This window comes from Odontesthes bonariensis, chromosome 12 (genome assembly GCF_027942865.1).
Source record: "Odontesthes bonariensis isolate fOdoBon6 chromosome 12, fOdoBon6.hap1, whole genome shotgun sequence".
Lineage (NCBI taxonomy): Eukaryota > Metazoa > Chordata > Actinopteri > Atheriniformes > Atherinopsidae > Odontesthes > Odontesthes bonariensis.
In genome coordinates, this window is record NC_134517.1 from 1,171,831 (window position 1) to 1,199,113 (window position 27,283).

Consider the following 27,283-nt stretch of genomic DNA (forward strand, 5'->3'; position numbering starts at 1 on the left):
CCTGAGTGTTAGTGTTAGTTAGTGCTCAGCAGTTGGGTTAGGGTTTGTGTTAGTTAGTGTTAGTGTTAGTGTTAGTGTTAGTGTTAGTTAGTGCTCATTAGTTGCCCTGCAGCAACTACAGGGAGGTTTGTTGCAGAATTTTTTTTGCCTCGCTCAGCTTTAAATTAAATATAGTTCCTTCCACTATTTTAAGTGGTGACCATGTGATTTGTGACTCGGGGAGGTTTTGTTGCAATCTGGGGAAGAGTTGCTGAGTGAGGAAGTGAAGAGACATCTGACTCTGGAGACATCAGCAGACAGGACGATGGCTCGGGTCTCCCAAACCCACAGCAACCCGCTGTTTGACATGTCCCTGAGCAGGAGCGAGCTCTCCAGCCTGCAGCCTGATGGTGAGTACCCAGGAAGGGGGACCGCTTGAAATAAAGGGAGCAGGAAATACACAGAAACCTTCAAACTGCACATTGATGAAGGTCTTCGAGTCTTGAAATGAGAGAGTGATTATTGGCAGAAAACATTCGTCACAGTTAAATGCAGAGCTGCCACTCCTCCTCCTCTGCCTGTGGTTCATGGTCAACATTTAAACAGTCAGAGGGAGTTGATTCATTAATGCTAACATGATCCTCCTGCTGCAGCCAGGTTTCTGTAAGACAAAATATATCAATATGATGATCACAGATCAACTCATTCACTAACAGAGACTTGGAAAGGAGAGATCTGATTTTCAGGGAACCACATTTAACAGTTTAATGTTGTTAGAGTAAAAGTTTTTGTGATTTACTCTTCGTGTGTTCATCGATGTATTTCATTTGGGTGGTGTGGGAGCAGACACAGTCATTATGGGGTTTTGGGGGTTAAAAGTCAGTCATGTAAGACTATAACTCTGCATCCTACAACACAATTAAGACAAGGAAGACTTTTCAAACTGATCTCTGTGGTTGTTACCTCTCCAGCTGGACTCGGGTGGGTTTCACTTACAGTCAGCGGGAGTAGTTACTGCTTTGTCTGAGAGATCAAACATACACTTAACTTCAGGTCTGTTTTTTGTGTTTGGTCAATATCAGAATACATTTATTCTATTAGTTTCACTCGCTTGTGTCACACGTTTCTAAGGTAAAGTATAGCTTCACTCTTACAGTTACAATCACAGACGAATCAGTGAAACAGTATAAAATCACACGATTACACATACTTATGAAGCATGTCATCAAGTTCAACATGGTGGAATCCCGAGGATACATCAAATAACAAGACAACAAGTTGGAGGGAGAACTGAATCATGAACAGTGTATAAACTCTTATGATTTGTCCAACCAGGATGGATGCCTGTTATTTAGACGTGAACGTGGATACAAATAAAGAAACACACACCAGGACAGCAAAGTTTAATGATGAATGAGTTACTTACTGGCTTGGATGTATAACTCGATGGTCATGTGGTTCCATGGAAAAGGTATTTGTTTCACAACAAAATGAGGCTCTGCTTTGCAGGTCAACATTGTGTGATGATATATGGGATCTGTGTGATTGTGTAAAACACAACAAATAAAATGGCAGAGGAAGTGGAAAGCTGTTGAAAGGCAGATTGGGTTTCCTGGTTGTGAAATAAAGATGTTTGAGTTGAGTTAGAACTTGAGACTTTAAAGTTAATTTAAATGTGTGCTAAATAATTCAGAATATATGTCAATCCTCAGCTAACCTGTGCTTTAACATGTACACATGTGGTTTTTGTCCATCCAAAACCTAATTGGTCCATGTTATTAGGTTGTGTTGCTTACATTCTGTTTTTTAGGAGGCAGCACATTCAGGCCCTCCACCTCCTGGGGGAATGGAGGGGCAGTAATGACCAGCAGGTGGCAGCCATGTTTCACCTTCCCTGTGTGACACACGCAGCAGGATTTATCTCAGAAACACCAAGGCTTGATTACCAGGAGCCCCTGAAATGAAAGGGAGCACACCACAGTGAAGGTCACTGTTTTAGTTGGACTTTTAACTGGTAGGAGCACAAAGACTGCCGTGCATATCATATCATATATATATCATATATATCATAGGACTGCTGTGTGAACTGTGGGATATTCATAAGTAAACAGGAAAAGTTCATGCCTACAGTTCAGCAGACACACTGGCACATAAAAACATGGCAAATTATGTTAATTAAAAACTGATTTGCTTCAGATCAATTCTGCCCAGAACACAGAAAAATAGGTTCTGAAGAGCTTCAACAAAGCTTCAACTGGACTTTCTCTTGGTCCTTGAAGATGTTTCCCCTCTCATCTGTTCAGTCCCTGCCGGCTGATCCCAGCTGAAGAAGGGATGGTTTAAAAGAGGAGCTGAAAAGACTTTAACTTTAGCTTTAACTTTAAACAGAGGAGGTCACCTGCTGAACAGGGTTAGGGTTACAGTGCAGCTCACTGGTGGGTTCACAGCCCTTCACATGTCTCAGCAACCAGTTTACCTTTGGACAGGTCACCAGTCCAGTACAAGTCAACAGACAACATGTGTGTGTGGACCAATGGAAGTGATAAATAAAACAGGTTTAATCCATTGTTTGATGCCCATCTGGGTTCACCAGTGCGGTTGGCTTTGATGGAGCCCATGTAGCTGAGCACAAACAGTGTAGAAACTCACATGGAGCCAACATGGAGCCTGTTGGTTCAGCCCACTTACAGTCCCCACATACACAGGGTGGCTTGATATTACAGTAAGGTCAAGACAATACAACAAGAAACCCACTGATTACCCCTGTGCAGCACTTGGTAAAAAAGAGGGAACATTTCCTTTAAAGTCTTGTTCAAGCAGCTATCAATTAAAGACTAATAAAAGAGATGATTGAGGGACAATGAAAGGAGAGGAAGTGGATGAGGAGATGGGGGGGTCAACAAACCAACACAAGCTGTCCTGCAGAGGTGAGCTGGGAATGAAAAGTGCCTGCAAAGTGATTAGAGGAGGGCTGCAAGTGTGCAAAGTGATTAGAGGAGGGCTGCAAGTGTGACGCTGCCCCTGGAGTGAATTTATCTGATGGTTGTTCTGTCTTCTCGTTAACATCGATGGAATCTGAGCTCCTGAGAGTTGCAGCTGCATGGACACACATTTCTGTCACACTGAGGGAGTTTTAATGTTTTCTCATGTGTGTTTCAGATCTGAAGCCAGCCAGACCCAGAAGGCAGTGGTGTTTTAACCTGATAATCCTTTACATCATCTTACAGACTGCTCTGAATGCCTTTCTCATTTATCAAGGTGCAACCGAATAAAGATAGAAAACTAAGATTATTTCTCAAACTTAGGTCTCTTTTGGTAAATGTGAACTGAAACTTCTGAGTTCTTTTTCCTTTTGGAACCAGTTTTCACGCTGAAGTCTTCACCAGCTGACCCGCAACCAGGGAGGCTGAAGTCTGATAAAACTTCTCTGGATGATGACAACCTCCCAACACTTATCCACAACAACAGCCAGGAAACCCAGACTTTGAGGGGCCAGCTGTGGGTGCTGCAGAGTCAGGTTGTCTTACTTTTTTAATCCATGGGGTTTTTCACTGAGAGCAGTAGCAGGTGGGCTTCGTTTTGGGTCGGTTCAGTCCGTTACGCTGTGTCATGTGCAGAGAGCCACCTCAGCATCGTGTGTCTGTGCACAGAATGATCCCGTTTATGAGACTCGTCGGAGGAAAAGTTTGCTTCATTCTTGTCTGGTGGAAGGTCTGTGCAGAGGAAGCATCTGAGCAGCTGTAACTTCTCTCCACACTATCACCAGACCAGCCTTTTCATTTGTCATCTGTGTATAATCCAACATGCCGAGCCACATCAGTGGTGCCATTTGCACTGCAGCTGGATAATGAACGCAGGTAACACAGAGAAGAGGGAACTAAGGAAAACTACGGGTGAGAATAAGGAACAGGAAACAAAACGGAACTGAGACAAACAAGTCGAATGACCTAAAGTAAAAGTGACAAAGACTAAATATGACAGACAACTCAAGATTAACACAAATGGAACAAATCCTGGAACCAATAATTCAAGAACACAAACAAATCTTAAACAAAAGCCAACTCAGAACAGAGAGCAGCAAAGAGTTATCTACAAACAAAAAGACAAATCTAGAGAAACTCCTCATAAAAACAAATGACTAAATAACTCGACAGAAACAATGACATTTAGAAAAGACGAACCCTGACATTTAAATGTGATGGCATCCTTTATTCATTTCAGGGAAAAAGTTCCAAATAAAGAAAAACCGTGGCAGATACAGCAACTGAACCCAAGCACGTAAAGATCAGGATGTTCCTGCTGCAGAGAAACAACAGACAGATGCAGAGTTAGCTTAATCCATGTCAGCAATAACTGATCAGCTCTCTGTTTCTGACCCGCTTGCTTTGCTCGGTTCTGTCTTTGAAGTTATCCACATTCAGGTTTAAATTCATGAAAAGAATCCCATCGTGATAAAGCTGTGATAAAGCTCATGAAACATGCTTAAATACTGCAGACCTTTGCTTTAGAGCTCATGACTAACAGGAAACATTACAACAGCAGCCTGCTGGGTTACTGATCAGAAACACCAGTTCTAACCTTACAGTCATCGTCTCTGACTCACAGATGAAGCCTCAATGAGCTCCTCAGTTCTGTTTCACACTAACATGGAGATAAGTTCTGCTCCTGTGAAAATAAAAACCAAAATCCTGGACCTTTCAAATTCTCCTCTGCTCTCCTAAAAACATGACACTGTGGTATAAAAACATTACATTGATTTTACAGGTACGCCACAGCTCTCAGACTCCTCCTCCATCAGCCTCTAAAAACACGCATGCACAGCTGTGCATGTACAGGGCTCAGGCTGAGCTTTAATGGCAGCTACGCCACATCCCTCAGCCGTTCTGTTCTGGAGTTTTACTGTTGAACCCTTGGATTTAGAATAAAGTTAACTTTATTGCTGCTTCCCGCCTGTCTGCTCCAAGAACTCCAACACCGACCATGAAAACTCTAAAAGCTTGATGTTTCAGCCAAAAAGTTCTCTTAGTCTTATTTGTAGAATTTTTTTAAGCTCAACCAAGTTAGATGGAGACCATTCAGATACTGTCTGGGTTACTCCAACAGTTTCCCCACATCATCTCCTGTGTTTTCTTGGTGTAATGCTCCCTGTGGTTGCCTGGTTGAAATGACTAAAAAGGTCTGATTACTGAGCTGAACTAAGGCAGCTTGTAGGTGAGGGCATAAAAAACAGATGAGAGCATTAAACAATGATTGTAAAGAGGACACCATGACTCAAAGTCACCATTGAGCTGAAACTCTTTGGAAACATCCGGGTTTAATGAGTGAGTTAGCCACATATTATTCATTATGAGCTCAGATCAGAAGACACATCCTGTTCCATCATCCATCAAAAACGCTTCATTAAAAAATCCTCCTGCTATTTTCCATCCTTTCAATGCGGTCTTAACTAACATAATTACTTTAATATTACATAATTCTGTTGCTTCCCACGACAACAGGTCAGAACCCTGTGTGGTGAGGACGGTCAGCTGGACGGGCTGAGGGCTGACCTGACCCTGCTTAACATCAGCAACCACCACCTGCAGAGCAAAGTAACAGCCATCAGCCTCAAAACAGGTACACATGTGTCTGTGTGTGTTGGGTTTATACATTTAGCCTAAAGGTGATGTCCTCAGAAGGTATGTAAAGTCCTGTAGACGGGACAAAGAGTCCAAACAACAAGCCGGCGGTGAGTGGACACCAGAGAAGAGGCCATGCTAAGCCTGGTGATGAGATGGGTGGCAGGTAGGGAGAGGACACGCTGAACACAGATGCAGGGAGACGCAGACAGATCCTAACACAATCATACTGCACACAGATCCTAACACAATCATACTGCAGACAGATCCTAACACAATCATACTATAGACAGATCCTAACACAATCATACTATAGACAGATCCTAACACAATCATACTGCACACAGATCCTAACACAATCATACTATAGACAGATCCTAACACAATCATACTATAGACAGATCCTAACACAATCATACTGCACACAGATCCTAACACAATCATACTGCAGACAGATCCTAACACAATCATACTGCAGACAGATCCTAACACAATCATACTATAGACAGATCCTAACACAATCATACTATAGACAGATCCTAACACAATCATACTATAGACAGATCCTAACACAATCATACTGCAGACAGATCCTAACACAATCATACTATAGACAGATCCTAACACAATCATACTGTAGACAGATCCTAACACAATCATACTGCAGACAGATCCTAACACAATCATACTGCAGATAGATCCTAACACAATCATACTATAGACAGATCCTAACACAATCATACTATAGACAGATCCTAACACAATCATACTATAGACAGATCCTAACACAATCGTACTATAGACAGATCCTAACACAATCGTACTGTAGACAGATCCTAACACAATCATACTATAGACAGATCCTAACACAATCATACTATAGACAGATCCTAACACAATCATACTATAGACAGATCCTAACACAATCATACTGCAGACAGATCCTAACACAATCATACTATAGACAGATCCTAACACAATCATACTATAGACAGATCCTAACACAATCATACTATAGACAGATCCTAACACAATCATACTGCAGATAGATCCTAACACAATCATACTATAGACAGATCCTAACACAATCGTACTATAGACAGATCCTAACACAATCATACTATAGACAGATCCTAACACAATCGTACTATAGACAGATCCTAACACAATCGTACTGTAGACAGATCCTAACACAATCATACTGCAGACAGATCCTAACACAATCATACTATAGACAGATCCTAACACAATCATACTATAGACAGATCCTAACACAATCATACTATAGACGGATCCTAACACAATCATACTATAGACAGATCCTAACACAATCATACTATAGACAGATCCTAACACAATCATACTATAGACAGATCCTAACACAATCATACTATAGACAGATCCTAACACAATCATACTGCAGATAGATCCTAACACAATCATACTATAGACAGATCCTAACACAATCGTACTATAGACAGATCCTAACACAATCATACTATAGACAGATCCTAACACAATCGTACTATAGACAGATCCTAACACAATCATACTGCAGACAGATCCTAACACAATCATACTATAGACAGATCCTAACACAATCATACTATAGACAGATCCTAACACAATCATACTATAGACAGATCCTAACACAATCGTACTATAGACAGATCCTAACACAATCATACTGCAGACAGATCCTAACACAATCATACTATAGACAGATCCTAACACAATCATACTATAGACGGATCCTAACACAATCATACTATAGACGGATCCTAACACAATCATACTATAGACAGATCCTAACACAATCATACTATAGACAGATCCTAACACAATCATACTATAGACAGATCCTAACACAATCATACTGCAGACAGATCCTAACACAATCATACTATAGACAGATCCTAACACAATCATACTGTAGACAGATCCTAACACAATCATACTGCAGACAGATCCTAACACAATCATACTGCAGATAGATCCTAACACAATCATACTATAGACAGATCCTAACACAATCATACTATAGACAGATCCTAACACAATCATACTATAGACAGATCCTAACACAATCGTACTATAGACAGATCCTAACACAATCGTACTGTAGACAGATCCTAACACAATCATACTATAGACAGATCCTAACACAATCATACTATAGACAGATCCTAACACAATCATTCTGCAGATAGATCCTAACACAATCATACTATAGACAGATCCTAACACAATCGTACTATAGACAGATCCTAACACAATCATACTATAGACAGATCCTAACACAATCGTACTATAGACAGATCCTAACACAATCATACTGCAGACAGATCCTAACACAATCATACTATAGACAGATCCTAACACAATCATACTATAGACAGATCCTAACACAATCATACTATAGACGGATCCTAACACAATCATACTATAGACAGATCCTAACACAATCATACTGCAGACAGATCCTAACACAATCATACTATAGACGGATCCTAACACAATCATACTATAGACAGATCCTAACACAATCATACTATAGACAGATCCTAACACAATCATACTATAGACAGATCCTAACACAATCATACTATAGACAGATCCTAACACAATCATACTATAGACAGATCCTAACACAATCATACTGTAGACAGATCCTAACACAATCATACTATAGACAGATCCTAACACAATCATACTATAGACAGATCCTAACACAATCATACTATAGACAGATCCTAACACAATCATACTATAGACAGATCCTAACACAATCATACTATAGACAGATCCTAACACAATCATACTATAGACAGATCCTAACACAATCATACTATAGACAGATCCTAACACAATCATACTATAGACAGATCCTAACACAATCATACTGTAGACAGATCCTAACACAATCATACTATAGACAGATCCTAACACAATCATACTATAGACAGATCCTAACACAATCATACTATAGACAGATCCTAACACAATCATACTATAGACAGATCCTAACACAATCATACTATAGACAGATCCTAACACAATCATACTGTAGACAGATCCTAACACAATCATACTGCAGACAGATCCTAACACAATCATACTATAGACAGATCCTAACACAATCATACTATAGACAGATCCTAACACAATCATACTGCAGACAGATCCTAACACAATCATACTGTAGACAGATCCTAACACAATCATACTGTAGACAGATCCTAACACAATCATACTATAGACAGATCCTAACACAATCATACTATAGACAGATCCTAACACAATCATACTGCAGACAGATCCTAACACAATCATACTGCAGACAGATCCTAACACAATCATACTATAGACAGATCCTAACACAATCATACTGCAGACAGATCCTAACACAATCATACTATAGACAGATCCTAACACAATCATACTGTAGACAGATCCTAACACAATCATACTATAGACAGATCCTAACACAATCATACTATAGACAGATCCTAACACAATCATACTATAGACAGATCCTAACACAATCATACTATAGACAGATCCTAACACAATCATACTATAGACAGATCCTAACACAATCATACTATAGACAGATCCTAACACAATCATACTATAGACATATACTAACACAATCATACTATAGACAGATCCTAACACAATCATGCTATAGACAGATCTTAACACAATCATACTATAGACAGATCTTAACACAATCATACCATAGACAGATCCTAACACAATCATACTGTAGACAGATCCTAACACAATCATACTATAGACAGATCCTAACACAATCATACTATAGACAGATCCTAACACAATCATACTGCAGACAGATCCTAACACAATCATACTGTAGACAGATCCTAACACAATCATACTGCAGACAGATCCTAACACAATCATACCATAGACAGATCCTAACACAATCATACTATAGACAGATCCTAACACAATCATACCATAGACAGATCCTAACACAATCATACTGCAGACAGATCCTAACACAATCATACTGCACACAGATCCTAACACAATCATACTGCAGACAGATCCTAACACAATCATACTGTATAGCATTATGTATGTGTGTGTCCTCAGGACCTCCCGGTCCTCCAGGCACAGATGGAATGCCAGGTCCAACAGGAGAAAGAGGCAACAAAGGTGAGAGTCAAACTCACTGCAGCAAGAATCATTCATTTCCAGTCAGAAAATAAGAAAATGCAGCAAATGAAAAAAAATGTGACGTCTTACAGAGCGAGAGCTCAACTTTGCCCAGATGATTTACTCTCACAGCTCTCAAGCAGCTGTTCTCAGAACAGAAGCCTCTTCTGAAAGCTTTTAGAAGCTACAGCAGGGTACTTAGGCTGTGTTCGAAACTGCCTACTATATACTACATACTTGAAAACGGCATACTAATCGATCTGACAGTATGCAGAGCGTTTACACACAGTGCACTTCACTCCTGCCCGAGCCGAAATCAGACGGCCTGAAAATCTGATTTCGCTTAAGCTATAAACTCTGTAAATATATAACTTTACCAACATTTGAAACATTTTCAGGTGAGAAAGTAGTCATTTAGACCCCCAAGGTGTTGAAAATCTGACAAAATACCGGCTATTTACAATTTTGTTCCCACAAATTTGGCGCTACTAAAGCTAGCCGCAGTGAGCAACGCACTTCTGGTTATGCCGTTTTGACTGCTCTCGTCCCGTTAACGGAATTTGACCGTTCAAATGGTGATGGGCGACGTCACGTTACGTTGCATCTTGGGTAGTTTGAGTGTGACAAGTAACCTCATGATGAATACTCAACATTTCGGCGAATCTAGTATGCATCTAGTGTACATCCGGGAACTTAAAAAAGTATGACTAGTAGGAATAGTTGGAGAAGTAGGCGGTTTCGAACACAGCCTGAGTCTTCTCATATTGCCACCAAACAGATGATCCAATCACCTGCAGTGTGCTGTAATCACTTATTTTCAATGTGACCGTAGACAGCAGCACAACAGCTGTCAGGATGGATCTGTGCTATAGCCTCACTCCAACCTCAGCGTTATAGCCTCACTCCAACCTCTGTGTTATAGCCTCACTCCAACCTCAGTGTTATAGCCTCACTCCAACCTCAGCGTTATAGCCTCACTTCAACCTCAGTGTTATAGCCTCACTCCAACCTCAGTGTTATAGCCTCACTCCAACCTCAGTGTTATAGCCTCACTCCAACCTCAGTGTTATAGCCTCACTCCAACCTCAGTGTTATAGCCTCACTCCAACCTCAGTGTTATAGCCTCACTCCAACCTCAGTGTTATAGCCTCACTTAAACCTCAGTGTTATAGCCTCACTCCAACCTCTGTGTTATAGCCTCACTTCAACCTCTGTCTTATAGCCTCACTCCAACCTCAGTGTTATAGCCTCACTCCAACCTCAATGTTATAGCCTCACTCAAGCTTATCTTTGATAATACAGATATGTTTGACAGGCGGGGACTCACTCTCAGTTCACATGAGTTAGGAGGAGCACAACAACAACCTGGTGAGGCACCTGTAGAAGTGATTCTGCAGATGAGGGGCCAAAACGTCATCCAATGTACTGAGAAAGAAACAGGATAATAACTTTAATTCAGTTCAGTGCTCAAATGATGTAATAAAAGGGAGAAAGAGGGAGAAAGAGAGCAGAAACAGAGAAGTGAGAGAGTGAAGCATGAATTTATTTAATGTAATTATATGGAAACACACAGATGTGGTCAGCTGGCCCTCAGTCCTGGGCTGCCACTAACCAGCTAACTACCACTGTGTACCAGAATCAGCACGACTTCTCTTTTTTCAGGTGATAACGGGGTTGTTGGACCTCCAGGACCAAAGGGTGAAATGGGACCCAAAGGACAACAAGGAGGGCCAGGTGCTGGTGAAGTTAATGAGTTTCATTATAATCATGTGTCACATTTTACTTGCTGTTGTTTTCAAGGCTGCACTACATCACGTGTGGAAAAAATAAACTGGAGTAAATTAAAGAACGTGTATACAGCCAAAAAGGGTTTGCACTAACTCAGATGAATCATAAACTAAATGAAAAACAAGAAAGTCTGTCAGAGCCTTTTAGACCTGCGTCTGCCTCAGGCAAAGACCACAGCTTTGGTGCTTATAAAGGTAAATATGGGTCAGTTTTAAGAGCATGTAGATTTGATTTGAGAATCTGAGCTCTGAAACTTCACTTGTAAAACAAAAAAGTCACACTTGTGAACTGAAGAACAGAGAAAACACGTAAACTTGTATGAGAAAGTTTCATATTCAGAAATGTTTCCAACTAATTCGGACTGAATATGTTTCTTTGACAAGTTTGAGTGAGAACTTCCCATGAAAGTGCACGTTTCAATAATACAATCCATCCATCCATCCATCCATCCATCCATCCATCCATCCATCCATTATCTTCCGCTGGTCCGGGGATCGGGTCGCGGGGGCAGCAGCTTGAGCAGAGAAACCCAGACGTCCCTGTCCCCGGCCACTTCCTCCAGCTCTTCTGGGGGGACCCCGAGGCGTTCCCAGGCCAGCCGAGAGACATAGTCTCTCCAACGTGTCCTGGGTCTTCCCCGGGGCCTCCTCCCAGTGGGACGGGCCCGGAACACCTCACCGGGGAGGCGTCCAGGAGGCATCCTAACCAGATGCCCGAGCCACCTCATCTGACTCCTCTGGATGCGGAGGAGCAGCGGTTCTACTCCGAGCCCCTCCCGGATGACCGAGCTTCTCACCCTATCTCTAAGGGAGAGCCCAGACACCCTGCGGAGGAAACTCATTTCGGCCGCTTGTATTCGCAATCTCGTTCTTTCGGTCACTACCCACAGCTCGTGACCATAGGTGAGGGTAGGAACATAGATTGACCGGTAAATCGAGAGCTTCGCCTTCTGGCTCAGCTCCTTCTTCACCACGACGGGCCGGTGCAGAGCCCGCATCACTGCAGACGCCGCACCGATCCGCCTGTCAATCTCCTGCTCCATTCGTCCCTCACTCGTGAACAAGACCCCGAGATACTTGAACTCCTCCACTTGGGGAAGGATCTCATTCCCGACCCGGAGAGAGCATTCCACCCTTTTCCGGCCGAAGACTATGGTCTCAGATTTGGAGGTGCTGATTCTCATCCCAGCCGCTTCACACTCGGCTGCGAACCGCTCCAGTGAGAGCTGAAGGTCACGGCCCGATGACGCCAACAGAACCACATCGTCCGCAAAAAGCAGAGACCCGATTCTGAGGTTGCCAAACCAGACCCCCTCAACGCCCTGGCTGCGCCTAGAAATTCTGTCCATAAAAATTATGAACAGAATCGGTGACAAAGGGCAGCCCTGACGGAGTCCAACCCTCACAGGAAACATGTCCGACTTACTGCCGGCAATGCGGACCAAACTCTGACACCGGTCATACAGAGACCAAACAGCCCATATCAAGGGGTCCGGCACTCCATACTCCCGGAGCACCCCCCACAAGAGTCCCCGAGGGACACGGTCGAACGCCTTCTCCAAGTTCACAAAACACATGTAGACCGGTTGGGCGAACTCCCATGCTCCCTCCAGGATCCTGCGGAGGGTATAGAGCTGGTCCACTGTTTCACGGCTAGGACGAAAACCACACTGCACCTCCTGAATCCGAGATTCGACTATCCGGCGGATCCTCCTCTCCAGTACCCCCGAAAAGAACTTACCAGGGAGGCTGAGGAGTGTGATCCCCCTATAGTTGGAACACACTCTCCGGTCCCCCTTTTTAAAGAGGGGGACCACCACCCCGATCTGCCAGTCCAGAGGCACTGCCCCCGATGTCCACGCGATGCTGCAGAGGCGTGTCAACCAAGACAGCCCCACAACATCCAGAGCCTTGAGGAACTCAGGACGGACCTCATCCACCCCCGGGGCCTTGCCACCGAGGAGTTTTTTGACCACCTCGGCGACCTCAGCCCCAGAGATGGGAGGTCCCACGTCCGAGCTCCCCAACTCTGCTTCCTCATCGGAAGGCGTGTCGGTAGGATTGAGGAGGCCCTCGAAGTATTCCCCCCACCGACTCACGACGTCCCTAGTTGAAGTCAGCAGAGCCCCGCCCTCACCATACACGGTGTTGACGGTGCACCACTTTTCTCCCCTGAGCCGCCGGATGGTGGACCAGAAACTCCTAGAGGCCGTCCGGAAGTCGTTCTCCATGGCCTCCCCGAACTCCTCCCAAGCCCGAGTTTTTGCCTCAGCAACCGCCGAGGCTGCGTTCCGCTTGGCCTGTCGGTACCCATCAGCTGCTTCCAGAGTCCCACTGGCCAAAAATGCCCGATAGGACTCCTTTTTCAGCTTGACGGCTTCCCTCACCACTGGGGTCCACCAGCGGGTTCGGGAATTGCCGCCACGACAGGCACCGACCACCTTACGGCCACAGCTCCGGTCGGCCGCCTCAACAATGGAGGCACGGAACATGGCCCATTCGGGCTCAATGTCCCCCACCTCCCCCGGGACATGGTTGAAGCTCTGCCGGAGGTGGGAGTTGAAACTCCTCCTTACAGGGGATTCCGCCAGCCGTTCCCAACAGACCCTCACAATACGTTTGGGCCTGCCAGGTCTGACCGGCTTCCTCCCCCACCAGCGAAGCCAACTCACCACCAGGTGGTGATCAGTTGACAGCTCCGCCCCTCTCTTCACCCGAGTGTCCAGGACATACGGCCGCAAGTCCGACGATACAACCACAAAGTCGATCATCGAGCTGCGGCCTAGGGTGTCCTGGTGCCAAGTGCACATATGGACACCCTTATGCCTGAACATGGTGTTCGTTATGGACAGTCCGTGACGAGCACAGAAGTCCAACAACAAAACACCACTCTGATTCAGATTGGGGGGGCCGTTCCTCCCAATCACGCCCCTCCAGGTCTCACTGTCATTGCCCACGTGAGCATTGAAGTCCCCCAGCAGGACGAGGGAGTCTCCCGGAGGAGCACTCTCCAGTGCCTCCTCCAGGGACTCCAAAAAGTACTCTGAACTGCCATTCGGTGCATAAGCACAAACAACAGTCAGGACCCGTCCCCCCACCCTAAGGTGGAGGGAGGCTACTCTCTCGTCTACCGGGGTAAACCCCAATGTACAGGCGCACAGCCGGGGGGCAATAAGTATGCCCACACCTGCTCTACGCCTCTCACCGCGGGCCCAAGCCATGCGTCGAGGTGAGTCCGACTATATCTAGCCGGAACCGCTCAGCCTCGCGCACCAGCTCAGGCTCCTTCCCCAGCAGAGAGGTGACGTTCCACATCCCAAGAGCCAGCTTCAGTAGCCGAGGATCAGACCGCCAAGGTCCCTGCCTTCGGCTGCCGCCCAGCTCACACTGCACCCGACCCCCATGGCCCCTCCCACGGGAGGTGAGCCTATCGGAAGGGGGACCCGTGTCGTTTCTTCGGGCTGTGCCCGACCGAGCCCCACGTGCACAGACCCGGCCACCAGGCGCTCGCCGGCGGGCCCCACCCCTGGGCCTGGCTCCAGGGGGAGGCCCCGGTGACCCGCGTCCGGGCGAAGGAACACGGTGTCCAATCTTCTTTATCATCATAGGGGTTTTTATGAGCTTTTCTTTGTCTGGTCCCTCATCTAGGATCTGTTTGCCATGGGTGACCCTACCAGGGGCTTGAAGCCCCAGACAACATAGCTCCCAGACTCATTGGGGCACGCAAACCCTCCCACCACGGTAAGGTGACAGCTCATGGGGAGCTCAATAATACAATAAGGACATCAATAACACAGCTATGGAGGGGAGGAGGAGGTTCTAAGAAGGGCTGCAGCTGATACTGAGGTGAACAGGCCAGTTATAGAGAGAAATATGGAGCAGAAAGCTAGAGTTCAGTGGCCTAGGGCAAATAGTAACAAAGAATAGGAGGCAGTCAATAAAGATTTGTCAATAATATTAGGTAGGTTAGGAGGAAATGCAAGCGATAGGCTAGAGAAGATGGGAGATATAATTTACTCCTGTGGTGTAGAAAGATTTGGGGTGCAAGATAGAAAGAGGGTTGAAAGAGTACATTTAGTTAAGTCCAGACGGCAAAAAGAGATGGAGAAATTGGTTAAGGAAAGAAGAAATTTAAGAAAGCAGTGGGAAATAGCTACAGAAAAGAGGAAGGGAATTAATGTTTTGCAGGAAGAATTGAGAAGCAGGCTAGGAATACTCAGAAGGGCTGAATGTCTAAGGAAAAAGAGAAAGAAGAAAGAATATGTAAGGACTGCGTTTTACAGGGACCCGTTCAAGTTTGTTAAAGGATTGTTTAAACAGGAAAAGGGAGGGCAGCTTAAAGGGATAGTCCACCTCTTTTGACAGTGGAGTGGTGGTGCTATATATGCTACATCATCATTTATTTAGCATTACACAGCTGTGGTTGAGATGCTCTGGGTGTGTTTACTTCTTGAAAATTGTACATTTGAGGTTTTTGCCTCAAAAGAATAAACTTCCGATGGCCTCAGTGTCTGACTCAGATCCAACTTCCTCATTCAGAGAATGTGGCTCAATGAAAATGTGCTGCCCTGCCCACATGTCCACTCCACAGCTTTCTGCTTTTCTCATATTGTGGAGACCATATAATAATTATCAGGGCTGTATGTACAAATAAGTGAACAAGGTTAAAACAGATTTTGGTGGGGCAGAGGGGAACTTTAAAGCAGGTTCCTCTGGTCGTTCTGTTGTGTGTTCAGATGAATGTCAGCACCCACACTAACTCTGAAAGGACAGCAACAAGTTGTTATAAAGACGGTGCCTGTAGCTGCGTGAGAGAGAGTTGGTGGCTGCCTGTAGGCCACAATAATCAGAGCTGAAGGAGGAGCACTGAGAGGACCTCTGGACCTCTCTCCTGAGGGGACTGACACAAGGCTCCATGTCTCCTGGGGTTGTTCATTTGGGCTGTCAGGTAACAGGAAGCAGCCCTTTATTTTCAGAGTAAAAGTCATCATTCTATCGTTCTCATCTTTACATGATCAAATCAGTCCCTTATAACCCTTTATATTGTACACAAATCCATCACCAACACCTGTTGTTTGTCATGACAGGAAGCATTTATATTATACATTAAATAGGATTCTGAGATTATAATGTCCATCATAATGTTTGATGGATGAACTCTTCTAAGGAGTATTCTGTAAGACTCAGTAAATTGTATGTACTGAGATAATAACATCACCCTCCCTGGTTTCACATCATGTTCCTCAAGAATGGAAACTTATTGAGCTCTGGGATGGAAAAAAGTCTCCAACATGTTGTGAAAGGAACGGAACATTTGAGTTTCTCTTCCTCTTTCAACCTCTCTCACCATTAGTATTATTGCTGACATGCATGAGACAAAGGTTTGCATTTATGTTGTACAAACATGTGTGTGTGTGTGTGTGTGTGTGTGTGTGTGTGTGTGTGTGTGTGTGTGTGTGTGTGTGTGTGTGTGCACCACAGCAGGTCCCAGTGGTCCACCAGGGAATCAAGGACCCTCAGGTGCAAAGGGAGAGAAGGGGGATCCTGGGGCCTCAGGTAAGGGTTCACTGCACCATCTTCTGACCAGACCTGACTACGTGAAAACAAAGAAATGATGGAAAAGCTGAGATTTAATGAGTTTTCTTTTATGTGGATTTAAAGTTTTTAATCTTCCACAATCTATTTTCTCAATAATCTATTAGGGAGCTTTCTGCTCTACTCACACATCAAGTCCTTTGCTGTTACAGAAAGGTCCAAGTGCCCAATGTACGAACTGCGTGCACGTACTGCGTGCACGTACAAAACAGTTACAAACTCAGGTGAAGCTGTAAACTCTTCTACAGATTCTGTCAACATCAAATTACCATTATTTTATTCATTTTCCATCAAAAAGTCTTAAAACAAACCCACCTGGCATCATCTTTTATCATTTACATATACATACATATATATATTTATGGAAAAATTCAGGTCATTGACTGAAGTATGGCTGACATCACAATGCTATAGTCTGTAAGACAACCTTCCAGACATCCTGCTGCCTCCAACCTCCTCTGTGGGAGATCCTGGTCCATGTGAGTCCAGCTGAATTCACTGCACAGACGCTGTCTTTGAGCTGCTTTAACTGTGATTTTGTCAGATGAGGCTGTGGCTATAAAATCAGGTTTTATTAGAGCAGAGCAACAGTCCTGAAATGCTTTCAGTGAGCTGACTCATAGTGTGTTTTAGTCTTTATGGGCTGATTTTCAGTCCCAGTTTCTGACTAAAGAAACAAAGAAATGTGAATGAGTACAACACACAACCCCACCTCAAAGAAATGAAAAATCCTGGCTGTGGTTTTTTAACCATGACGGGGTCTTCTTCCTAAACAACGGCAGATCTTGCTACTGGATGACTTGGCAGAGAGTGTGTGTGTGTTGAGAGAGCACACTGACGAACCTTTGAGCCAGTTTAGGTTATCTTCATGTACTCCGTTTCATCTTCCCTGAGATGTTCAGTGTAAAAGATGGACAGAAACAGGTGCACACACGGTTTTACACACGAGGATATTTCAGTTTGTGTGCACCTATTTCACTATGAAAGCTCCAGTCTTTCTCAAATGAGGCCACTTGAGTTTTAATGTGTACTTCCAACTGTTTGTGTCCTGATTACAGGCCAGCGCGGAGAGAAAGGTGACACGGGGCTCTCTGACCATGGAGGTAACAAAAATGTTTGTATGTTGGTAAAAATGAAATACTCCAGTCTTCCTCAGAGGGAAAGTTTTTTGTTACAGGAAGACAAATCTATTTACTGAAATCCAAAATGTAATAAATAAATCAAATAGAGCATATATCAGATATCTATGAGATTGCCCGAGTGGGGCAGCTCCATCCATCCATCCATCCATCCATCCATCCATCCATTATCTTCCGCTGGTCCGGGGATCGGGTCACGGGGGCAGCAGCTTAAGCAAAGAGACCCAGACGTCCCTGTCCCCGGCCACTTCCTCCAGCTCTTCTGGGGGGACCCCGAGGCGTTCCCAGGCCAGCCGAAAGACATAGTCTCTCCAACGTGTCCTGGGTCTTCCCCGGGGCCTCCTCCCATTGGGACGGGCCCGGAACACCTCACCAGGGAGGCGTCCAGGAGGCATTCTCACCAGATGCCCGAGCCACCTCATCTGACTCCTCTGGATGCGGAGGAGCAGCGGTTCTACTCCGAGCCCCTCCCGGATGACCGAGCTTCTCACCCTATCTCTAAGGGAGAGCCCAGACACCCTGCGGAGGAAACTCATTTCGGCCGCTTGTATTCGCGATCTCATTCTTTCGGTCACTACCCACAGCTCGTGACCATAGGTGAGGGTAGGAACATAGATTGACCGGTAAATCGAGAGCTTGGCCTTCTGGCTCAGCTCCTTCTTCACCACGACGGGCCGGTGCAGAGCCCGCATCACTGCAGACGCCGCACTGATCCGTCTGTCAATCTCCTGCTCCATTCGTCCCTCACTCGTGAACAAGACCCCAAGATACTTGAACTCCTCCACTTGGGGAAGGATCTCATTCCCGACCCGGAGAGAGCATTCCACCCTTTTCCGGCCGAAGATCCATCCAACTAATGGTTAATAACCTGCCCATGTCCAACATGGGAGCTCCTGTCAGGCGCAGGGCTCGATAGTGGAATCCAGAGGGGAATCTGAAGCAAAGCACAGGAGCTAAACACAAGCTATGAATAGACACAACTGTCACTGAAGCCCGTAAGATCAGGAACACAAATCTGTAGGAAGGAAGAGGAGGAACCATCATGGAAGGATAAGCTTCTGCAGTGTGTGTACCACCGACAGATTGAAGAAGTGGATGATATGGAGAAGTCCTATCAGAGTTTAGAAAAGGCTGGTCTGAACAGAGCAGAGTCCACAAAAGACAGGACAGGTGGAGGCCGTGCAGAGGATTCTGAGACGGTCCAGCACGTGGCAGCAGGGAGTGGTACGGCCCACATGGAGTGCCGTAACCAAGTGTTGGGAACACCCGTGCTGTGGTCGACAAACTTCAGAAGAAGGGAGCATTGATAGGTGTAGCAATGTTACAAGTGACAGCAACAGCAAGAAGAAGGAACACGAGCCCGGGCCGAAGGTGGGAGCTGAAAAAGGGGCGGGGGGGTGAAGGCAGCAGTGGTTCTGAGCTGTCCAGATATCTTGGTATCTTAACCTGCCGTTAAAAGGGTGTCCTGGAAGATAATCCAGACAGAAGCTGACAGTTAGGTCTCCTCCAGGTGACATTTCCAGGATTATAAGCGGCTCTGCAGTCTTTCTGCTGCCTCTCTGCCCTTACAGAGAAGCAGAGAGGAGTGGTGCTCGGGAATAAGTTACAACAACTGCCGTGTGTGTGGTTATATTAATACATGTGTGGGTCAGATACATGATGCACTGTTGTTGATTTGTTGTGCAGGAGATCCTGGAGTTTCTGGACTCAAAGGACAAAAAGGAGAACCTGGATTTCTGGGTCCACAAGGACTTACAGGTCAGCAGCATAATGTGTTGCAATCTAAGGGGCCAGCACTTTTTCTTCATTCAGTATCACACAGAATAATAACTATAACAAACGGCATGAATGGATTTTGTGTCTGAGTGCACTGATGTCCTTTTGTTTTATTGGTAAAGAAGTTCATATTAATCATGTCCTAAAGGCCTCACAGCCACCTGATGGAGGATTATAATCACAGAGCTACGGCTACATGAATGTCTATTATCTCCAAGTCCCAAAGAGAATGAGACCAAGTTTCTGGGTGAAAAAGCCTCGTCAATGATAATCAGATGTTTCAAGGAATCTTAATTTCCTTGGAGAGTCCATTAATACTAGTTTTCAGAATCAGATGTTCTGGAGATTTGATGAGTCATAGCTCAGAATAATACACATTTTGTGTTTTAATGATTCAATGAGCTTTAAAATGACAGAATATGGTATGCACACGTTAAGTTGTGGGTTTGGATGGAAAATGCAACATTTGATTTTATGTTATCAGCAGATTGATGGTCTTCATATGTATCACTGTCCAAACCCTGGAGTCTGACGCATATAACTGTTGTATGAGGTTCAGATGTGACTTCTTCCCATCTCCTCTCAGAATGGAGACCTTAAACAGCTGTCAGCAATTAGGATGAGTTGCCACTTCTCCGACCCGTCAGTGAGATGAACAAAGAATCTGTAACATCAGATCATTTTATCTGAACATTTCCTTTTCTTGTCCTGTCAACAGGTGCAAGAGGACCTCAAGGTTTCAATGGAACTCAAGGTGAGCGCATACAGTAAATCTGTGTCCACGCCACGTTTTAATCATGTTAAGTCCCAGGAGAAAAAACAAATCAAATGATCAAATGATCTTTTGTTATGATTTAGTGACATATTATATACTGTATGTTTGCATTTACATTTAGTCTGATTCATCCATTTTATTGTATTTTATCTCATGGTTACATCAATGACCTGTGATAGTGATAGATTAAGGAGGAGGTGCTCTGTGTGACTGTCAGATGGGCTGGAACAGACTCGGTTTGGTCTTTTCTCCTCCACAGGTCCTCCTGGACCGCCGGGTGCTAAAGGAGATCAGGGAGAGCAAGGGGTGGAGTGTAAGTGTGCACATTTATCATTCACAAGGTACTGAGGTGCTAAAAAGAAAGAGAACAACCTGATCTCAAAGAAGCATTTGAATGAGCTTTGTCGCAGCGTGTGGTGGCACATCATGTGTTAATGTGGGTTTGTCATGCTGGAGGATCCCAACAGTCCCGTGAGTATGGTGGGGGTGTGATATCATTACACTGATTCTGCTTCATCTTTTTCTCTCAACAGACGAAAACCAAACAGAGATTTTCAGTTGCTGTTTGGTCAGATATATGCTAAATAAAAACTGCTCGATATTAAAGATAATGTGTTCTCATATTCTGTTGGAGCACCTTCAGCTCTGATTACAGCACATATCCGCTGTGGCATCTTCTGAATAAGTTTATATAGTGGGACAGGATTCATCTGATAAACGGCTGCCAAACGTGCTGTCGGCTCCTCCAGCAGAGCAGCTCTGACATGTGAAGACATGGACTCTACGGCAGCCCGTGGCTTCTGGAGGTGGAGCTGCTGCAGATCAAACTCTTTCAGGCTCCTCCTCCAACACAACGTTTATAGTTGACCTCTCGTTGGACCACTGCCGGTGGGGACACACCACTGCTGACCTGTAACACCTCAGGGCCTTGCTGTTTCAGATGTGCTCCATGTGTTTCATGTTGACTATAAGAAGCATAGGATCCAGCGTGCTGATAGGCAGTGCATTACATTCTATCTGAGTGGTCATAATGTTTTGGTTCACTGGCTGTTTCATTCCACGTTCTAATGGCTCTGAACCTCATCATCTATAACTCTGTGCCTCCCCAGTGAAAGTGCGTCTCGTTCCTGGAAAAAGCCGTGGGCGAGTAGAAGTTAAGTACCAAAACGTCTGGGGCACCATTTGTGATGACAGCTTTGGCATTACGGACGGGAAGGTGATCTGTAAGATGCTGGGCTTCCAGTCCATAGTTTCCACCTTCACTGCCACCCCAGGTAAGAAACCTGCTTCCCTGTCAGAGGTCGGAGCATCATATGTTTTCCCTGAACTTTTCAAGTAAACTAACCCACTTTGGATGTTATTTTCAAAGGTTTTTATAAATGCCAACATTCCTCTATCATATAAGTTTCCTACATTCAGCAGATATTTTTAGAGGGTCCAGCTTTGATAACTATCCATCCGTCTAACTTCCATTCCCACTTAATCCCATTCAGGGTTGGGTGTGGAGGATGTGGAGCTTATCCCATTTTAGGTCATTTGAACCATGAAAAATCTTAAAATCCCTCCTCTGCTAGTTAATACGACCAATAATTGATACATCCATTAATGCCATACTTGAAATAAGGTTGTGATGACTGCAGGTAGAAAATTTGTTTTGATTTATTTGTCTTTATTAGTGTTGTATAAAGTACTGAAATCTCACACTCAAGTAAAAGTATAGGTACCCCTCCAAAATATGACTTTGGTAAAAGTCCAAGTCACTGACTGAAATGTTACTTGAGTTAAAGTCTTAAAGTATCTGAAACGTCTTGTACTTAAGTATGAGAATTACTGTAAAAATAAATGTACTTAAGTAATGTAATGTAAAGTATAAGTAAAAAGTAAACAAGGCAAATGCAGTTTGAATGACATTTTTAATATTTTGGGTAAACTTTGAAGGTCAAATGCACTTAAAATCTACACACAACCAAGTGCAGGCAAAATTTAGACCAGGTTTAGACAGAAAATACAAACTTTGTGAACCTTTAAGTTTTTCTTCTTCAAGTAAGGTCAGTGCTGAAAATGAGGCGTACATTACACCATTAAGAAAAAAATGAAACAAAAGAGACTGCTACTGTTATTGCCATCATTATAAACAACAAGAAAAAAGCAGAATAAAAAGAATAAAGAAAAAAATAGGAGAAAACTGAAGCTTATCTGGCATCTGAAGAGGGAGTCCAGTTTGAAACCCCTTTTGTAAACCTTTCTAAAAAATAAATAAAATAACTCAGAACAGAAAATACAGAAAATGCGGCCAACATCACCAAGAAAAAAAGCTGTTACATTACTGTACTTCACAAGCTATAGGAGGTGCACACACAGCACCTCCTATAGTCATTATACAAAAGAAAAAAAGAATTGGGAGGGAACTGCAGCTTATCTGGCATCTGAAGAGGAAGACCTTTTTTGTAAAACTACCTTAAAACCTAAAAAAGGGGAGTTTCTGTAAGATAGAATTTCCACGTCTTTGGGCAGGCATAACATGCATGGGGTCAAAACACTGTTGCGTTTTTTTTCTCTCTCTCTCACTCTTTTTTTTTGTAACGAGTAACTAAACCGAACAATGAAAATGTATTGGAGTAAAAGTATGCAATTAAGTTCGGAAATATAGTGAAGTAAAAGTTAAAGTTGTCAAAAAAATTTAAACTCGAGGAAAGTACAAAGTATTCCAAAATATACTTAAGTACAGTAGTGAAGTATTTTTACTTCGTTACTATACAACACTGGTCTTTATAAGGTGAGATGGAATTTTTCAGCACAGATTTTCATGTTTTTATTTGATCAAAGAAACAAATCTTTAAAAGGTGTGATCTGTGTTATACTGCTGTCTCTCTGTAGGATCTGGTAAGATATGGCTGGATGAGATGCGATGCACAGGAACAGAGTCCGATATCTTTGACTGTCCACACAATGGAGTTGGTATTCACAACTGCAACCACGATGAAGACGCCGGGGTGCAGTGTATCTAGGCTGGAAATGGAAGAACAGCTGGATGTCAGCTGCTCTACACAGTTTGGTTTGATAAACACACAGTGAACATTTGAAAAACACATGTATATACACACAAAATATGGCCAGTTCTGCACTGCAGTATTGTACCTAAGGTAGCCACCGCACCAGTCCCAGTGGCAGTGATTAAACAACCCAGGACCCTTTTTAGGAGACTGCAGCAGAGAATAGTCAGTGAACGGACTGATACTTCTGTGACCTAAAAAACCTGTTCAACTTCATTTCTGTTGCATCAATTATGGGTGAGAGAATGCTGCTCACTCATTGTATTCTTATGTAGTTGATCAGTCTGTTTGCATGAGAAGGAATGATGAGATTTCAAAATGACTTCCTTAGATTTAACACAAGTTCAGAAATGTTGACTAACATGGTTTTATTTTGAAATTCTTCCTTGTCTGTGATCCACATGGATTTTATCTGCTGCAGCTGTTAGTGGCTAAATCTTTCTCAGGTATTTTAAGTTTTATCCACTTCACTGTTTCAAGGAGAGATAAGATACTTTTTACTCAGCTCCATTTATGTGAGAGCTTTAATACTAAGTTTACTAGTTTAGGGGTTTAGGTTTTGAAAAGCCAAAATGTGAGTGATGCAGAGGGATCAAAACTGTAGAATCATCTGTAAACTTTCTCAAGTACAATGTTAGTATTCTGTTCAAATATTAGATCATCATAATTCCCAGTGGAAAATACTTCCATGGCTACGGTTATTAAGACTGGACCTTAGACTGTAATGGGTTAACGAGGCAGGACTGCCTCTGGGTTGTTCTTCTGCTGCTGTGTACATACAGATACAATCAGACACTTTTCAGAGCTACTGTCTCCTCAGTATAGCAGAGGAAACATGCTGGCGCTACCACTCACTGTATGCACTGCCCATACACACACACACATGCATATGAGTTTAATTCAGCTCATTTCTTCATGTTATCACATGCCGTACTTTAAATGAAAGTGTGCTGTAAAGCTCAAAGTCTGGCGCTAATAAAAGTGGAATAAGATGATCCAACCTTTCTGTCTCTGCTGGTTAGTCTACCTGTTTGGTCTTGATGATGCTCTGTCGCTTTGCCTCCAGCAGCCCTCCTCTTCTTCCATTTGGCCTCTTTGTCCTCCAGCAATATGCACTTTGTCACCTTAGTCCATCACACGTCATAATAGATGATTTCACAGAGGTCAGTGAGGATGAGGAGGTTGCATTCAAGGACATGAGAGGAGCTGAGGGAGGATTTTTGACACAGCTGGCTCAGTCACAGTTTCCCAGACACCCGCAGGAACATACTGTACAAACAAATGTTGAGTTCCCTGGCAAGTGAAATCCCATTCAGTCATTATCATGCACATTCAACCCAGTCACACAGCAAATTGTGTAATAGCCACGTTGGTCCACAAGGGAAAACGTAGTATTGTCACTATTGCAATGTTAGCTCATAGCTGCCGTGTTGTTGTTATGTGTAGAAAGCCCCCGATAAGCCCCCCAATAGCCCCCAATAACAACAACAGGGCAGCTCTGAGCTAACAATAGTACGCGTTCATTCATTCATTGGTCTTAAAGTATTGGTGAAATAAAGACAGATAAAGCCTTATTTCGAGGCTGTATTTGTCTCTGCCCTGTTCTCTCCGTTATATGAATATAAGCCGATCTCCAGTGATATATCAAATATATATCAAATATATTAATAAATATCTTCCGAAGGACGCCGACTTTCACCAAACTGTTATCGGTGAGTAGATGAAGGTATTTTATGCCAGAAATAAGGTCCAGGTTTAAAAAAAAAAAAACTTCTACTTTAAGTCAAAGTCACTTTCCACCTATTCGAAAAAGGTGGAGGTAAGATGGAGGAGCACAAGTCTGAATGTAAAATTATTTTAAAGAAAGACTCTTAGTGACTGTCTCTTTCAAAGTTAAAATAGATCTGAATCACCTTTTTCTTCTTTTTTTATCTTCACACTGAGGCTTGGCTCTAAACTGACTCGATCAGCTCCATCATGGTTTGATTTTTACTTTCAGTGCACAGTTTTGTGCAATCTTTGTCTCCAAAGGAAGGTGGTGCAATAAGTTGTGGAACTTTTACAGGAAACTTGGATTTAAACCTCACATGGGACTGTTTTTTCATGTTTGACTTTGGCAACAGCATTTTGAATCCTTTGAAATCTGGATGTCAGTGGAGGCAGATGAGATCAAACATTAAGAAGAAATTCTTAACTGAAACATGAGCTGCTGTAAATGGATTGACCATCACGACAAGGCATCACACGACTGGAGTGCTCCCTTCCACATAAGGCGAGGAAGAATTTGATTCACCGTCTATCTGTCTGCATACCTTTCCCCTCTGGGGACAGTCACACGGCCATCATGTCTGCCTGTAAGTGGCATGCCTCCCATTCTTCCCTTCATCCCTGTCTTCATATGCAGAGGGATGCCTTAAACACAGGAGCAGGGAGGGCGTAATAAAACTATAAAAGTCTCATTATCATTCAGAAGCTTGGTCTGTCCATTCCTCCTGAGGTCCCATGCTCTGGGTGGAAGCTTGTAAATAAACATGAGGGGGTCTCGCCCCACTGTTCATTAGCCCAATAAACCCCAGGTAACCCAGGCCTGCTCTCTGGCCCCAAGACAACTGCTTGTAAATGAGATACACTGGATAAATAAATCATAGGCACGAAAGAAGCATGAAGAAGAGGAGAAGTGGGCAACAGAAACTGTGAGGGGTAATGAGGGTGCCCTCGCTGTCCTGTTCACCTGTTGGAATCACCTCAGTGCTGCTGCAGACTCTGAGCAGCTCAGACATTAAGGAAGATATTCATGTGCCATTAGGACACTTTACAGCCTCTCTCTTTCTTTCTGTCACAGATTTAGTCCCAAAATCTAAATGTTGAATTGTGCAGACAAAAATCTAGAAGAGAAGCTTCCTTCTTCTGAATTCTTGCTTTTGTTTTGCGTGTCTTCTGATTTGGTAAAGTGACTGTTTTCAGGTTTTTTTTACATAAATTCCCAATCTGGAACAATGTCTTTTGGACAGAGCAGACCAAAGTGGAGATGTTTGCTCAGAATGCACCGCAGCACGTTTGGAGGAAACCAAACACAGCATATCAGCACAAACACCTCACACCAGCTGTCAAGCACGGTGGTGGAGGGCTGATGATCTGGGCTGGTTCTGCAGCCACAGCACCTGGGCACCTTGCAGTCATTGAGTCAGGACAATGATCCCATGCAAAAGATGCACTATGAGAGGTATCCATTTTAATTCAATTTAGTTTTATGAATATAGCAGCACATAACGATCATATCATCTTAGGGTACGTCAAATATACAACTCATTTAAAGTCAATTACAATCCAATTCATTGTAATAAAATCATAATACAATCAAACTAATTAGATTCCA

At 43.7% G+C, this 27,283-nt stretch overlaps 1 protein-coding gene across 4 annotated transcripts; it reads left to right on the top strand.

Moving 5' to 3' along the window:
- Positions 1-270: 270 nt before the first annotated feature.
- On the top strand, positions 271-24,907 carry marco (macrophage receptor with collagenous structure). 4 transcript variants are annotated; one of them, XM_075478896.1, is made up of 13 exons: positions 271-389; positions 3,139-3,237; positions 3,342-3,496; positions 5,478-5,595; positions 9,720-9,782; positions 11,445-11,522; positions 17,051-17,125; positions 18,223-18,267; positions 19,990-20,061; positions 20,798-20,833; positions 21,114-21,167; positions 21,964-22,128; positions 23,732-24,907. In XM_075478896.1, the coding sequence occupies exons 1-13, from the start codon at positions 305-307 to the stop codon at positions 23,860-23,862; spliced, it is 1,176 nt and encodes a 391-aa protein (XP_075335011.1). In that variant the 5' UTR covers positions 271-304; the 3' UTR covers positions 23,863-24,907. The 4 variants fall into 4 exon arrangements, with proteins under 4 accessions (XP_075335011.1, XP_075335012.1, XP_075335013.1 ...); XM_075478897.1 differs by having other exon boundaries at positions 17,054-17,125; XM_075478898.1 differs by having other exon boundaries at positions 11,445-11,516.
- Positions 24,908-27,283: the final 2,376 nt, after the last annotated feature.

Bases quoted from the DNA above. Each gene is read 5' to 3' on its own strand.
- marco (XM_075478896.1), top strand. From the start codon at position 305: ATGGCTCGGGTCTCCCAAACCCACAGCAACCCGCTGTTTGACATGTCC. The intron at 18,268-19,989 runs GTAACAAAAATG...TTTGTTGTGCAG, and splicing joins GGGGCTCTCTGACCATGGAG to GAGATCCTGGAGTTTCTGGA. The intron at 20,834-21,113 runs GTGAGCGCATAC...TCTCCTCCACAG, and splicing joins AGGTTTCAATGGAACTCAAG to GTCCTCCTGGACCGCCGGGT.